The 13,995-nt window shown below is 51.0% G+C and overlaps 1 protein-coding gene across 4 annotated transcripts in view; it reads right to left on the bottom strand.

Moving 5' to 3' along the window:
• The window catches only part of IL1RAP (interleukin 1 receptor accessory protein), a 136,116-nt gene extending 122,424 nt beyond the window's left edge, over window positions 1–13,692 (bottom strand). For 2 of the 4 annotated variants that reach the window (XM_029615978.1, XM_029615981.1), the window contains exon 1: window positions 13,601–13,692. Coding sequence is in view for 1 of the 4 variants with exons in the window: in XM_029615980.1 (XP_029471840.1) it covers window positions 13,307–13,336 (30 nt within the window). In the remaining 3 variants the exon portion in view is untranslated. Of the gene's footprint in view, window positions 1–13,306; window positions 13,431–13,600 lie in introns of those variants that run through there. The other 2 variants (XM_029615979.1, XM_029615980.1) reach the window with 1 other exon arrangement.
• Window positions 13,693–13,995: the final 303 nt, after the last annotated feature.

Raw genomic sequence — 13,995 nt, 5'->3', positions numbered from 1 at the left:
GGAGGAGAGCTCCGCTTATAGTACCTCCTGATGTGCTACCAGCTCCCAATATGGGCATGGAGGGCAATTTGGCGGGAGACCCAATAGATTTAATTGGTACCCTTGGCAGACAATGGACAAAACCCACTGGTCCGAGGTTACACTAGGCCACTGGTTCGCAAAGAACCACAGCCTGAACCCAACCGGAGGGTTCATTGTCTTGGGTACAGGCAACTAGCCTTACACTCCCTAGGGCACAATCAAAACCCCATACCTGGAGTTGACTGAGGAGCAAGCTGTAGTTTGGAGGCTCTCTGCTGCCTGGGATGGCCGCTGAAGCCCTGATGGTGCTGACAGGAGCGAGGAGAAGGATGATAATACTAACTCTGGCGAAAGAAAGACTTCTTTGGCCACGGCCTCCTGGATGAGGAAGACAGGGCTGACATACTGGCGGAGAGTTTTTTGATGGTCTCATGATGGTCCCAAAAATGAGCCACAGCATCCCTCACCCTGTCTTCGAAGAGATTCTCTCTAGTACACGGTACAGTAAGCAAGTCATTCCTGTGCCTCTGGTTGGAGATCAGCCATGTCATTCTGCAGGTGCTGATACCCACTGCAGAGACTTTCGATGCCATTTTGAAAACATCGTAGGTCGCATGGCTCTCGTGTTTTCTGCACTCCATACCCTTGTGCACCAGCAATATGAGGGTGGCTTGCTGCTGTTGAGGCAGCTGCTCAGCTACCTCCTGCATCTGCTTCCAGATGACCCACAAGTACTGGCTCATGTAGAACTGGTAGGCAGCAATGTGGGCAATAAGCATGGCACCTTGGAACACCTTCCTCCCAAGAGTGTTCATCGCTCTGGGATCCTTCCCCAGGGGCGCCAAGGAATGGGTCAGAGCACTTGGCCTTCTTGAGGGCAGATTCAAATACCACAAACTGGCAAGGCAGCTGATGCTTATTGAATCCAGTAGCCTTCTGGACGAGGTAGACTTAATCCATCTCCTTGTTAATGGAAGCATTGTGAGGGAGTTTTCCCATTTCCTCAGCAGCAACTCCTTAAGGATCTCATGTACTAGGTCTGCCACGATCTCCTTAGGAGGCTCCACAAACTGAAGGATCTCAATCATTTTGTGATTGGCATCCTTCTCTGTTAAAATTTGAAATGGGATGGCCTCTGCCATCAGCCTCACAAACCCTTCGAAGGTCATGTCCTCAGGCGGGGACTACTTCTGCTCATCTGGAGGAGAAGAGTCTGAAGGGAGACCATCAGAGCCCTCATAGGAGGAACCCCCCCATAGGTCATAGGGACCCTCATGCTCACTTTATACTACAGGGGAAGGGACCCTGGGTGCTCAGCTTTCGTCCAGAGTTGCAGGCACCAGTAGAACTAGATGGGGGGACTACAGGCCTTGGCGTCACTGCCAGCCTTCAGTGAAGCTTATCCTTGGAGGAACCAGCAACGACCACCGAATCGGTAGGAGGTCTCTGTGCCCCACCTGGTATCAGTGCCATCCAAGGAAACTGGCACCAGCTGGGTTGGTAACACACCAATGAGTAAATTGAGCTTCTCTAGTAGCTCAATGGTGATGGGCAGCACTGGCTCCACTGCCCTGCAGTGCCCGATCCACCACTAGCTGGACTTGACGCTCCGGCTCCTCCTCAAACCCTGCCGATACCAACACCGACTGGGAGAAAGGCAGGGTGGCCAGATCTTCTTCGGACCCACGAGGTAGATTGTTGACAGTCTCCACCGGTCCTGGTGCCAGTCGCAGATCCTCTGCATCAATAGAGGATGGTCCAATAAACAAAAACGGAAGACGGTCAAGCGTAGCCACAGGCAAACAAAAATGGAACAAGAAAATTCTTTATTAATAACAATTGAGACCAAATTAAAAAGAAGAACGCAGTATATCCTCGTGCCTTTGTAAGGAAGGATAAAGAATTGTGGTATTCTAAAGAAATTGCTAAAAGAGAAAAAGTGCTCAATGAGACAATAATCTTGTTTGCCACTTGTAGTCAATACTGCCATCTTGATATACATGTGAATCTTTATATCCTTTAACACTTTATCAGGACAACTAAGCCCCTGATGCAGCCAATCAGGCGAAACTTGGCCAGTCAGGTGCTCTTTTTTAAAATTTGGACTTGTTATTAATAAAGAATTTTCTTTCCAAGGCGAACAGTCTTGTTCCGTTTTTTTTTTTTTTTGTCAATAGAGGATGGGCCCTCCTTGCTAGTGGATCACTTTGTGGGAATCGCAGCAAAAGCCGGTGCATCCCTGCACCCAGCCCCATGCAACAACGGGGACTGGTGCAGATGCTTCTTAGGCTTCCCTGAATGCTCAGCCCGGTCTTTCCCTGGTGCCAAAGCTGAAGACGATGAACCCGGCGTCCTCAGCTTGGAGGAGATCAACAATGGTCACTGGCGCATCTATCTACTGATGGCACCAACAGTCCCACAGATGTCGATGGCATAGTGTCCATCAATATGGCTCCAAGGTCCATCCATGCCAATGCTGATGCCTCTGGCTTTGTTGACCCAAAGAGCAGATCCATCTTGTCTAGTCAAAGGGTCATTTGGGTGCACAAGCGACAACCCTAGACGTCAAGCAATGCCCCCAGGTAGAGTACACATATCTCGAGAGGATCCACAATGGACATGGTCCTCAGGCACCGGGGACATCAACAAAAACCGGATATGGCCATGACGGAACAAAAGAAAAAAGGGGCCGCAGACACAAAATGAAGGCGGCAGCTGTTGATGGCCGGCGGGCACTGGAGCCGCGGGGGAAGTAGATTGCGAAAGAGAAAAAAAAAAACTTACCAGAAATGCCGAAAACCTTGAGTAGGAGACTATGGGAAAGCACAGAGAGGGACCCAGCGATGGAACAATGCCAAAAAAACCGCAATGAAAATAGATGTTTTCTACTAGGCCAGAAACAGCCAAAATGAGCTCAGACTGCGAGACTTACAGCTCCGCGGAAAAGAAGAGACTGAAGAGGGACCCTGCATGGATGAGTGATACAGGGCATGCTGAGCATGCTCAGTGTACCTAGTCAAAGTTATAGAAACTTTGATATAAGTTTTCCTCATCGGGGCTCCATCTGACGTTGTCACCCATGTGTGAGGACTACCATCCTGCTTGTCCTCAGAGAAATAAAAATCTAGAGAGAGTTTTCCTTCCATCAGGAAGGTATAAGCCTCCCACCAGCACCACGGCTAGAGACATTGAGGCCCTAGATCGAAAAGGCAGAAAGCAACGCCCCCTTACCCACCATTTGCCAAGTGCGTGGGAATATCAGTTCTTCCACCAGAGATGTAGAAATGATTATAGGTCGGGGGGGCCACTTTCAGCCTGGTTTCAATTTTCAGATCCGTCAGGAAAATATTATCAAAGTTTTCCTGACAAATCTAGGGGGGAGGAGTGGAATCCGAGCCTACTTGACAATTCACTGACGTTCACCACAGCTGTGTCACGAGTTGGCAGGCTCCTTTACAATAAATCACGTGCCCAACCCACGGGGGAGATTTTCCAAAAAAATAAAAAAAGTTTGAACCTGAGACAGTTCTTGCAGGTTTGCTGAATTGGTTTGCTAACATTTTTTTTTTTTTTTGCAATTCGAGTTCCTGCATCCTTAAAAGTACCACGTCCCATCCAACGGCCCCCGCTCGGTGCCCCCGCAGCATCCACGTCTCCACCCCCTCCATGCCGCGCACACGTGGTCCATTTCAGTATTTAGCAGGAGTCGCGGGGCACCGCTGACTTGGAAGAATAGAGGAGCGGCCTAGCCCCGGTGGTTAGGAGTAGCAGGGCTCAAATCCCACTGACACTCCTCAGGCACAAACTGGGGGCAGGGAAACACCAACGGTACCTGAAGATAATCAGCTTTGAGATTCCTGAAAAAAGCGGGACAAAAATAAGACAAAATTTCAAAGCCATTTCAGAGGGTAAATTTAGCTTGGCAAAAAAAAAAAAAAAAATTGCATGGAGAGGAAGGGTATTCCCTGGGGCTCAGGAAATTTGTGTTTTCAAATGTATGTGAAATGCTTTTCTTTTTTATGCAAAAAAAAAAAAAAATAGTACCAGTAGAGAAAGCAGGCACAAGTGTCCATGGCAACTTTGTCCCAGTGCGGTCCTTAAAATCCTATAAAAAAAATAAAAAAAAAAAAAAGCATAGAAACCGCAGCGTCACCCATCTCTAGGCCGAGAATTTCAGGCTTCCAGCCAGAGAAACAATGCAATATTCTAACCTGCCAGCGTAATTTCACAGCTATAAATTATCCGCACTCCCTGGAGAAAATACGATTCTCCTACACATAAATTAACAGCAATTAGCTTAATATTTAATAGTACGACGGACAACACAGCAAAGGTCAAAAAAAAAGAAAATTTAAAACTACTGGCACTTGGCAAAAGCAACTCCGGGCGTAGCAGAGGGGGGGATATCGTTTCATTTATATACGCTCATTTCACCAAAAGCGGGCCATGTTCCCCCACCTGTCCTCCCCTCAGCGAGTGGCATAATGGGGGACATTTCACTGCTGTGAAACTAGAAGGCAATTTTATTATTTTTAAAAGCACGTTTCCCAGGACCAAAAGGAATAATAGGCGGAGCGGTGTAGAAGAGTAAAACATCGTATAAAAACAAGTGTAAATAAACCAACTAACATAGCTCGACCAACTAACGTAGTGCACCACTGGACCTCGCAAGACGGGCGGGAAAGAACCGGGCAGCACTGGGACACCGAAAATGCAGCAAGCAGCGAAGATGTGAGCACTGCACAGAGAAGAGCTGGCACACGGGCTCTGTGTGCGACCCGAGCACCGGAGAGATCCATTGTAGTGGTGCATCCTGGTAAACCTGGTAGAGGTGTTATGGGCCTGCTGCCATGGTACTGGCGCGCCTCGACAGCTGTCTGGGCTGCGTGCGCCATCGGGGCCTAATTTTCTAAGCCACTTATGCAGGTTAAAAAAAAACAAAACCAAACCCCAGCTTCTCTGCCTGGGTAAAGGCGTGCAAGAGCTTCCACGGCATGCGGACTTTTAACCGAGTTAAGAAGGGGGCTATCCCGGGCCGGGAGTCAGGGGACGTTTCGGTCCAAGGAGAGCAAATCAGCGCGCGCGCGCGCGCGTACGATTTTCAGAACGCGCGCAGGAAGGCTCCCCCCCCCCCCCCCAGCAGGCGCGAGGCACGCGGATGTTTCTGCTGCGCGCAGCTCTGCGGTCCGCTGATGTTCACAGAGAAAACCCGCGTCCGGTCCCTGCGAAAACCGACTGTAATGCACATAGGCTTAAAGATCCCCCCCCCCCCCCCAATAAGGATCCAAGGGAGAGCTCGAAGCCTGAATTGCCCTTCGTGCCCCTCCTCGCTTTTTCACACATCTCACACCAGCATTGCCACAGGGTGGAACCGCAGGCGGGACTGCTCCACCGCTGGCAGGGGCATCACCCAGCCCCCCCCCCAAAAAAAAACCCCCACTCGGTACAGCACCAGCTAAGGGCTAAACGCACAAAGCAGGTTTCCTATCGGAAACGAACGTTAAGGGCCTCCTGCAAGATGCAAGGCCTGCTAGTTTGACACTGGGCAATCTCTCTCTCTCACTCTTGCAGAAGAAGCCGTCGCTGGCTCGCTGCTGTAATAAAATTGTGCTGAAAGCACAGCTTTTCTTAATGCACCGGACAAACGAGGCCCTTTTATTGCACAATGCAGGTTACCTCATACGAGTCCGAGCTGAAGGAACAACGTACCTTACACTTCCTTCCTTCGGGCCTCCCACACCCACTGTTCTGCATTCACAGGCCCACCCGTCTCAAACCCTACCAATTTACAAAAAAATTAAAAAACAAAACCCAGCCCCTGGCGTATCTGAAGCCAGCAGAGCTTTCATGGCTTATTTGTGACCGGGCACTCCTAACCGGCCAGACGAACTTATCCTTCTCAGTGGCAGGAAGGAAGCTGATGCGGCCCAACTGACCTGCAATAGGGAGGAGAAGGAAACTTTCTGGGGGGGTCCCCCATGGGCAAGGGCCGCGTGGGCACCCAGTGAAGGTCCCAGGCCCCCCAGCTCAGTCATCAGGTGCCAGGCGGGGGCAGTGAGGGTCTGCAGCGCGGGGGCCGTACCGCCGGGTGTCACGCTCCGTAACTAGCGACAGAAAGACGAGGTTGTACCGCAGCCGGCACACACACACACACACGTCAAAAGTGATTAAAAACCCATTATATTCTGCATTACCGAAGCATGGAAAAAAAAAATACACCCAAAGGAATCCTTCCAATCAGGCCGAGGTGTTTCCTGGAAAACAATCTGTGCATTGACTTCTCTTTCTTCATTGAAAGGGAAGTCTGCTCACGTTTAATACATCAAACCTGTCTCGCTCCTCTCCTTCAGTGCGCAAGGCACATATCCCCAGTTGGGAAGGTATGAAGGGGGATCTACGGTCAGCACCACCACCCTTAGGGAGGAGTGAATTGGGGGGGGGGGCAACTGCCACGGGCCCCTGCAGTTCAATAAGCTCTGTCTCGCTGGGATAGCCCCCCCCCCCCCACATCGTGCCCCACAAGCCCGCCCATGGTAGAGTCGATCGCCATCTCCCTGTGACCTTGGGCAAAGCCACTTTACCCTCCGCTGCCTCAGGTACAAATTTAGATCGTAAGCCCTGGGGCGACAGGGAAATAAGGTGATCTGCTTTGAAGTGCGGAAAAGCGGAATAGAAAGATATAAATAAATAAATTGCAGGTGGGCCACAACCTCCCCGGTAATCTCGGGGGCTACCCACCCCCCCCCCTCCCCCGCTTTTCATCCTCAGGGACAGGGGATCCAATCTGGATGATTCCCCCCACCCCCCCGATGGCACTGCGTCAGAAATGGAAGTGGGCAGACGAGATGGCTCTTATGATCTTTATCTGCTGTCATAATCTAGGTTTCTAAGTAAATATTACTAAGTCCAAACAATAGGAAGAGGGGGGTGGAGGCTTCACGGATGGAAATTAGGCCTGGGCAGCTAGAAGAAGGTGGACGTACTCGGGAACTCTGCAGATTCAGCCCAGAGACTCGGGCGGGTTTTAAAGGAATTGCCAGGTCTCCAGGCCAATACGGGAAAACTCCAGGTGTGCTGCAAAAGCAGGACCCGGACAGAGAGCTGTCCAGGCCGCGCCCTGAAGGACAGGGGGAAAAGGAGGAGGACCCCCACCCCAGCGGAAGAAGAAACAGGGCTGCGTAGGCCTCACATAGAGGAGCAAAGGGGGTGGCGATCTGGTGGCTCCGTGAAGGACCAGCAGCAGGAGATCCCTGGCCCAAAGCAACTGGAGGAGGAGGAGGAGATCAGCAGGCCTGGAGGAGGAGGAGGCAGTTTGCTGATGGGTTAAGGTAAGGAGACAGAATGAGTGAACATATGTGTGAATGAGAGTGAGAAAGAGTGTGTGTGTGTGCGAGGGGGGAGAAAAGTGAGAGCCTGCATGAGAATGGGAGTGACAGGGAGAAAAGCATGTTTGGGCACATATGTGCGTTAGTGTGCGAGTGTGCACGTGTGTGTGTAGAAGAGGGAGAGAAGTGTGTATGTTGTAGGCATGTGCGTGAGAGAGAGTGTGTGTGTATGTATGCATTAGTGTGTGGGTGAGTTTGTGTGCGAGTGTGCACTTGTGTGTAGAAGAGGGAGAGAAGTGTGTATGTTGTAGGCATGTGCGTGAGAGAGAGTGTGTGTATGTGTGCGTTAGTGTGTGGGTGAGTTTGTGTGCGAGTGTGCATGTGTGTGTAGAAGAGGGAGAGAAGTGTGTATGTTGTAGGCATGTGCGTGAGAGAGTGTGTGTATGTGTGTGAGTGTGCATGTGTGTGTAGAAGAGGGAGAGAAGTGTGTATGTTGTAGGCATATGCGTGAGAGTGTGTGTGTGTGTGTGTGTGTAAGAATAAGAGGCGTGAGCATGTGAAAGAGTGGATACACGAACGTGTGACCTGATGCGCCACTTCGCCCGAATCGGCAACAATCTCAAGGCGAGTGGAAATCCAAGGTCCCCAGGTATGTCGATGGACTTCTGCACTTCTTTCAGCCTTACCAGCTACGCGGCCATGTAACAGGTCATGGAGACAAGCGTGAAACGTCCTCCATCAAGTCACACCAGCTCATGTTCACACCCGAGAGAGAGCCTAGGCCGGGCAGAACTCTTCTCCTCCTCTGACCTGGGCGATATTACCCAATAATAGGCCCTAATGATGAAAGATGATTTTCACCAGGCTCAGAAAAGGAAAGAGACTCCTTATGGGTATAACGGGGAACAGTTGAGAGGAGGAAGAGAAGGTAAGAGTAAGGAATAATGCGTATCATGCAAACACGATGGCCTATGTAGTCTGCCCACTCACCCCAACGGCCCAGCTCTACGATCCCCATCACTCCCCGAGATCCCCTGTACTTCTACCACGCTCTGCTTTTGTCTCAACCACTTCCTCTGGGAGGCTGTTCCATTCGTCTACCTCTAATCGCCTTCATCCCATCAACTTTCTTTGTTCCATTCCTTCCCTGCTAATCTACACAACCTCCCTCCGCCACTGCTTCTTCTCCCCTCCTCCAGGGACGAGCCCAGCATCCTCGCCTTTCCTACCTCCTTGACCTCGGCTTCCATCCCCTTGTAAGTCACAGCTTACAGACTTTTGCCTCCTCGCTCTACCCTCAGTTAGTCCAACGCCCTGGAGTCACGGCTGCAGTTCCTCCCCGCGTGCTGCCTGCAGTGCCAGTGCACCAGGCTTTCGTTGCCCCTACCCTGCAGGCTTACTGGAGGGGAGCGGCGGGAGCAGTAAACAGCGAAGCCCTGAGCTTTTTAATGTTTCCCCCCCCCCGAGACCTGGCAATTGATGCAAATTTCCTGAGTCTCTGGAGGAAATCCAGATAATTCACAGGTACGTCATCGACCGACACTATGGCTGCAAATCAGTGGCGCTTGACCCCGTTTCACGCAGACAGGGCCCTAGGCACCTTACCCATTTCCACTGCTAAGCAGAAGATCCCAGAGAGGGTATCGCATGCTCTTCTACCATGCTTAATGGCGGCTGGGAGCAGAGGGGGACCCTATAAACTTGTGACCCTGTTCAGTGAGTGAGCAGAGTTGGGCTGCCTGAGATTTTCCATTTTAAGGCAACGATGGAGCTGCCTAATCCACAAGGAGAGAAATGGGCTCTGTGGGACATCCACAGGCTTTTACACTGTTCACTCCTCTCCCTCCCTGAGAAACACAGTTATAAGGCAGGTAGACTTGGAAACACCATCTCTTATCCCTGGGAGTGAGCATCAAGAAAGCAGATTTATTTTTTTTTTTTGGGACCTGCTGCGTACTTGTGTCCCGACTGGGTCCGGGCTCGATGGCCCTTGGTCTGACCTGGCATGGCACTTCCTATGTCCTTATGTCTGCCGAGAAGTGCAGGCAGGACTCGTGGTTATGATTAAGGGGGGGGGGGGGGGGGGGGGGCAGGAGAAGCAAAGCGATTACGTAAGTTGGACCAAGAGACAACACCAGTCCATCATGTTCTGCTGTCATCCAGGTGCACAGCATTTAGCCAATTACTTGTCTCTCACAATCTAGAAGAAAGCAACTCCAAGCCCTGCGAACCATCCCCTCATGTGAGTGAGTAAAGAGAGATCTTCCCTGTCGTTAATTAAAAGTCCGTCTTAGCTCGTCTCACCCCCCACCCCGCACAGTTAAAATATTACAGAATCTGGTGGTTGCCACTGGGCAGAAGGAGATAAACAAGAGGAATGCAAAATCAAAAAAGGTAGTGAGAAGGAAAGCAGGGGAAAAAGAGAGAGAGAGAGGGGGCAGAGTGCAAGAGGACGAAGGGAAAAAAAAAAAAAAGAGGAGAAGCCGGGGAGCAAGCGAGAGGGGGAAAGATGCCGACAAAATCAAAATGGAAACACCCCCCCCCCCCCCCAAGGAGTCAGCCCCGTGCACACCGTGCAGCTGCAGAGAAACCGAGCCACGGAGGGCATCTCCTCCTGGACCGTGCACGTGCAACCATCGATAGCAGGGATGCGCGCTCCCAGACGCTGCTGCTCCCTATACATCTCTCTGGCAGCACAACTCTGCCGCGTCCTGCAGGCAGCAGCAGAACCATCCTTCCCCATTGTCAGTCCCGTACTTCGTTTTTTTTTTTTTATCCTCTGCCAACTTGATGCACTACTTTTTGCAACACAGGAACAGAGCCGTCAGGGGGAAATAAAGTTTCCTGAATCTCAACCTGGGAGAGGAGACAGCAAGAGGGAGCGAGGAGAAGGCGAGAGTTAAGAGAAGAAAAAAAAACACTCTACCCAAGAAATGACTCAGACCAGTCAAAATATCTCTCTCTCCGTGAATACATTGCTTAAACTGTTCAAAAAAATATATATATTTTAAAAAGTACACAATTTAGAAAGCCTGTCTAAAAGTCAGGCCAGGCTCTGGCCTATTATTCACCAAGAAAATATGTCACCAGCAATTATAGGGAGGGGAGCTATAGGGCAGAGAGCAGACGCTTCTGAGATGCAAATTTAAACACCGACTCTCTGTATGTCCTAAGCAGAGATGGGTCAGCCTCAGTTTACCCAACTGTAATTATCATTCCACTGTTCCTTCTTCCCTGTTCTCGCTGGACGCAGTCCAAGCACCAGAGGTGCCCTCCTGCAAGGCCACCCACCCCAGAGGTGGCTGTCTGTAAGCTTCTGAAACATGAAACCATAATTCGGACCCCTGTATGGAACACATTAAATAAATCTTAGGCATTATTAGGACAGCGATCAGTTTGAATCCCGGAGGAGAGAGATTCTCCTCCCGGAAACATTCATGGAGGAGTCTGAACTGCTGCCGGCAGGCACACGGCAGCCCGACCTCCTGTCGGAACAAGCAAGCTCCTTCCCAGAGAAGCCCGAGATCCGTTTTTCCCCAGTCCGCCAGCGTTCGTTTGGGCCAATCTCCAGGACAGCCAGCTTCTGAACAGGTCCGGCAGGGGTTTAGCACTGCGAGAGGGGGGGGGGGGGTCAGAGATTCTGGGCGGATACGAAAGGCCCCCCACCCCACCCAAGCGTGGGGAAGGGAACTCTTATGAAAATGTCATTATCTTCTTTACGTGGGACCTGCGCAAGAATTTATTTCTCTCTTACCCCGGTAAATCCACGTATCCATGAGGGGCCTCAGCCGGAGCGCGAATAATGCCAATAAAGCAGAGAACAACTCATTATTAAACCAATATATGATATGATCTGTATTCTGAATGTCGGTATAAAAAAAGCACTAAATAAATAAATAAAATTATAACATAACAAGCAAAAAAAAAAAGCACCCGTAGAGCCTCGATTCATACAGACGGCCACACATCCTTGTGGTATTTTGCCAGAACAACCAAACTGGCCAGAGAGGTTGGCCATCTACGGTTAAGATGTGCGGATGCTGAATTTCCTGCACAGACCCAGTAATAAAAAAAGAAATCGGGCCTTTCATCAGTTAAGAGTAGCGGACGTTTAATTATTCAGTTCAAAGCATGCTTCTTGACCGATCCAGGATTGCAGCACTTGTTGTCCAGTCGTGTGCCGCTGCCGCCACTGCCGTCCCTTCAAGCCCACTCCCCCCCAGGTGCATTCTCGAGGTGATCCACGGAAACAGATGCCGCTTGTGTGGGAGATGAGGAAAGTCAGAAGGCAGGATCACAATCCAAAGGATGAGGCCGTCTGCTGCCCTGACCGGCTCATTTCTGGGACCAAATGCCGACTGGGAAAAAGCAGCTCACCGGGACGGCCTCGGATACTCAGCAGTTAAAAAAAAAAACCACACTTAAGAGACAGGGAAAAAAGATCCAGAGCTGATAGGACCTACTCTGCAAAGCATATTGAGGTCCACTGATGGTTTTCTAACCCTCTCTTGTTAAAACACGAGGCCCAGCTTTACTAAGCTGTTCCCCCCCCCAGTAAATAATGGCAGATCAAGAGAAAAATGCACCCCCCCCCCATCCAGTCTGACCAGTTCAGATTCGTCCACCTTAGGCAGATGCGATTAGAAATTCAACTCAACCCAAACATCCCTTTACCAGACCTCTCAACTGCCCTCCATATCTGTCCCAAGCAATGCCCAAAATCTACCAAAGCAACAGCTTTCATCATCTCCTCCATTGCGCCATTTCAGGCCTGGTCGCGTCAGATTGTTACAAAACCTAATACTAGGCCATCACCCAGGCCCCTTTCTGTCAGTGGCATGGCCAGAACTAAACCTTGGCCCTAGGTCTTCAAAGGGCAGAAGAGATCTCCCGCTTGCTGCCCACCAGTGCCATTTCTCAAAATAAGGGTGGCTGACCAGAGGCCTATGCCATTTTCAAATTCTCTGCCATGCAACAAAATGGTGCCAGCCTTATCCGAGAGCAATCGGGGATCACTCCTGCCCTATGAAGAGCCACAGTATAAGGGGGTAAGGGGCAGGGGAAAGCTGGGAGCCTGCGCCAAAAAAAGTGAGGGGGACACAGGTCCACAAGGCCCACCAGCCATGGCTATCCCACTGCCTACTGTGTCTTTTCTAGCAGGCTTTGTAATAATCCCCAGCTACCAAAATGTGTGAGGCAGCTGTAAATAAATAAATAGAAATGCAATTCTGGCCTCCCCATGCTTAGTGAAGTTTGGATTTTTATGCATGGTCCTTGCACACAGCATCCCCCCAAACTTTCTCGGACGCCGGATGCTACTGTACCACTGCAATCCAGGGATGCAATTGCCACTCCCTGCGGCTACCCCAAGGCCCGTAGACAACAGAATGGAAAACAGTCCGACTCCGAAATGGAAACGGGTAAGGAAGAGGCTTTAACGATCCTGTTTCAATACTGCTTCCTCCTTTACTTAAAGGATTTCTAACACTGAGATTCTCAACTGGGAACCAAGATGGAAAATAAAGTGAAAAAATGAGCAGCGTGGGAGTATTTTAATCAATTTTTTTTTTTTTTTTTGCAAATTGCGGTTTATCTGCTTAACTATGATAACGGCTCTAACCTGATGTACCAAAGAATTCGCTTTCCAATTCTTTACGGGGAAAGTTTCATCCTGGCTTCGCTGCCTCCTGTCCTGCATGCAGTCATAAATCAGAGCGAATAACTGAAAGCATATTTATCAAATGTGATCCGGAAAAGAGGGGAAGGGTGCATGCAAGAAGCTTCGCACCGAATGCATCCTGAGAGATCAGGGGGGGGGGGGGAGAAGGGGCAGAGGGATGCTGGGCGGTCCATGAAACGGACAAATACAACATAAAGCTTGCAAGGAAACGTGGAGGTGGAAGGGAGGGTACGAACGTCAGATGCCCCCGCCTCATCCATCCTGACCTCTTGCTACCTACGTTATAAGCTCTCCGGGGTAGGGTCATCATAAGCTGTTGTGCCTGGTCCTTATTTGTGGATCCCTCCCGACCGGCGGAGCGAATTCATGGGCACTAAGTAATAACGAAAAAGGTAAAAAAAAACAAAACTTTGCTACTGAGCAGCCGACGTCTGGTTCCCTCCCTCAGCAACGTCCAGCGCCCACATCACTTCTTACCCCCCAGAAGACGTCCCGGCGCAGGAAGGAGAGCAGTCAGCCCGATCTGCAGCGGGAGAGCTGAAAGTGCGGAGCCCGGAGGAGCTCGCTCACTCACCTGGGTCCGGGCAGGGAACGGACGAACAACCGCGCGCGCCAGCTCCGCCGCTCCGGTCGCTTCTGCTCCCGCTTCCTTCTCCAGCTCGCGCGACCCAGCCTCCAACCCCGCCCCCTTCCCCGGCCCCGCCCCCCAAGCAGCCGGATTGGGGGGCGGGTTGGCTGACGTCAGAGGAGGAAAGAGACGGGGCGGAGCATTCCCGGCAGCTGGCGGGAGCGGGGAATCCTTTTCGGAGGAGGGGGGGGATCTCTGTCTGTCTGGCTGTCTCGTGGCTTCCGTTCGGTCATTAACAGAGAGGCGCAGGAAAATCGGGAGCCGTAAGAAAAAGGGCGGCCTCTCAGTCCGTTTCCGGTTTTCGCCGGGCAGAGCCAGGCAAATGATAAACAGTTTACAGT

This window comes from Rhinatrema bivittatum, chromosome 9 (assembly GCF_901001135.1).
Source record: "Rhinatrema bivittatum chromosome 9, aRhiBiv1.1, whole genome shotgun sequence".
Taxonomy (NCBI): domain Eukaryota; kingdom Metazoa; phylum Chordata; class Amphibia; order Gymnophiona; family Rhinatrematidae; genus Rhinatrema; species Rhinatrema bivittatum.
The sequence above is the reverse complement of the archived record's forward strand: the minus strand, read 5'-3'. Positions and strand labels throughout refer to the sequence as shown.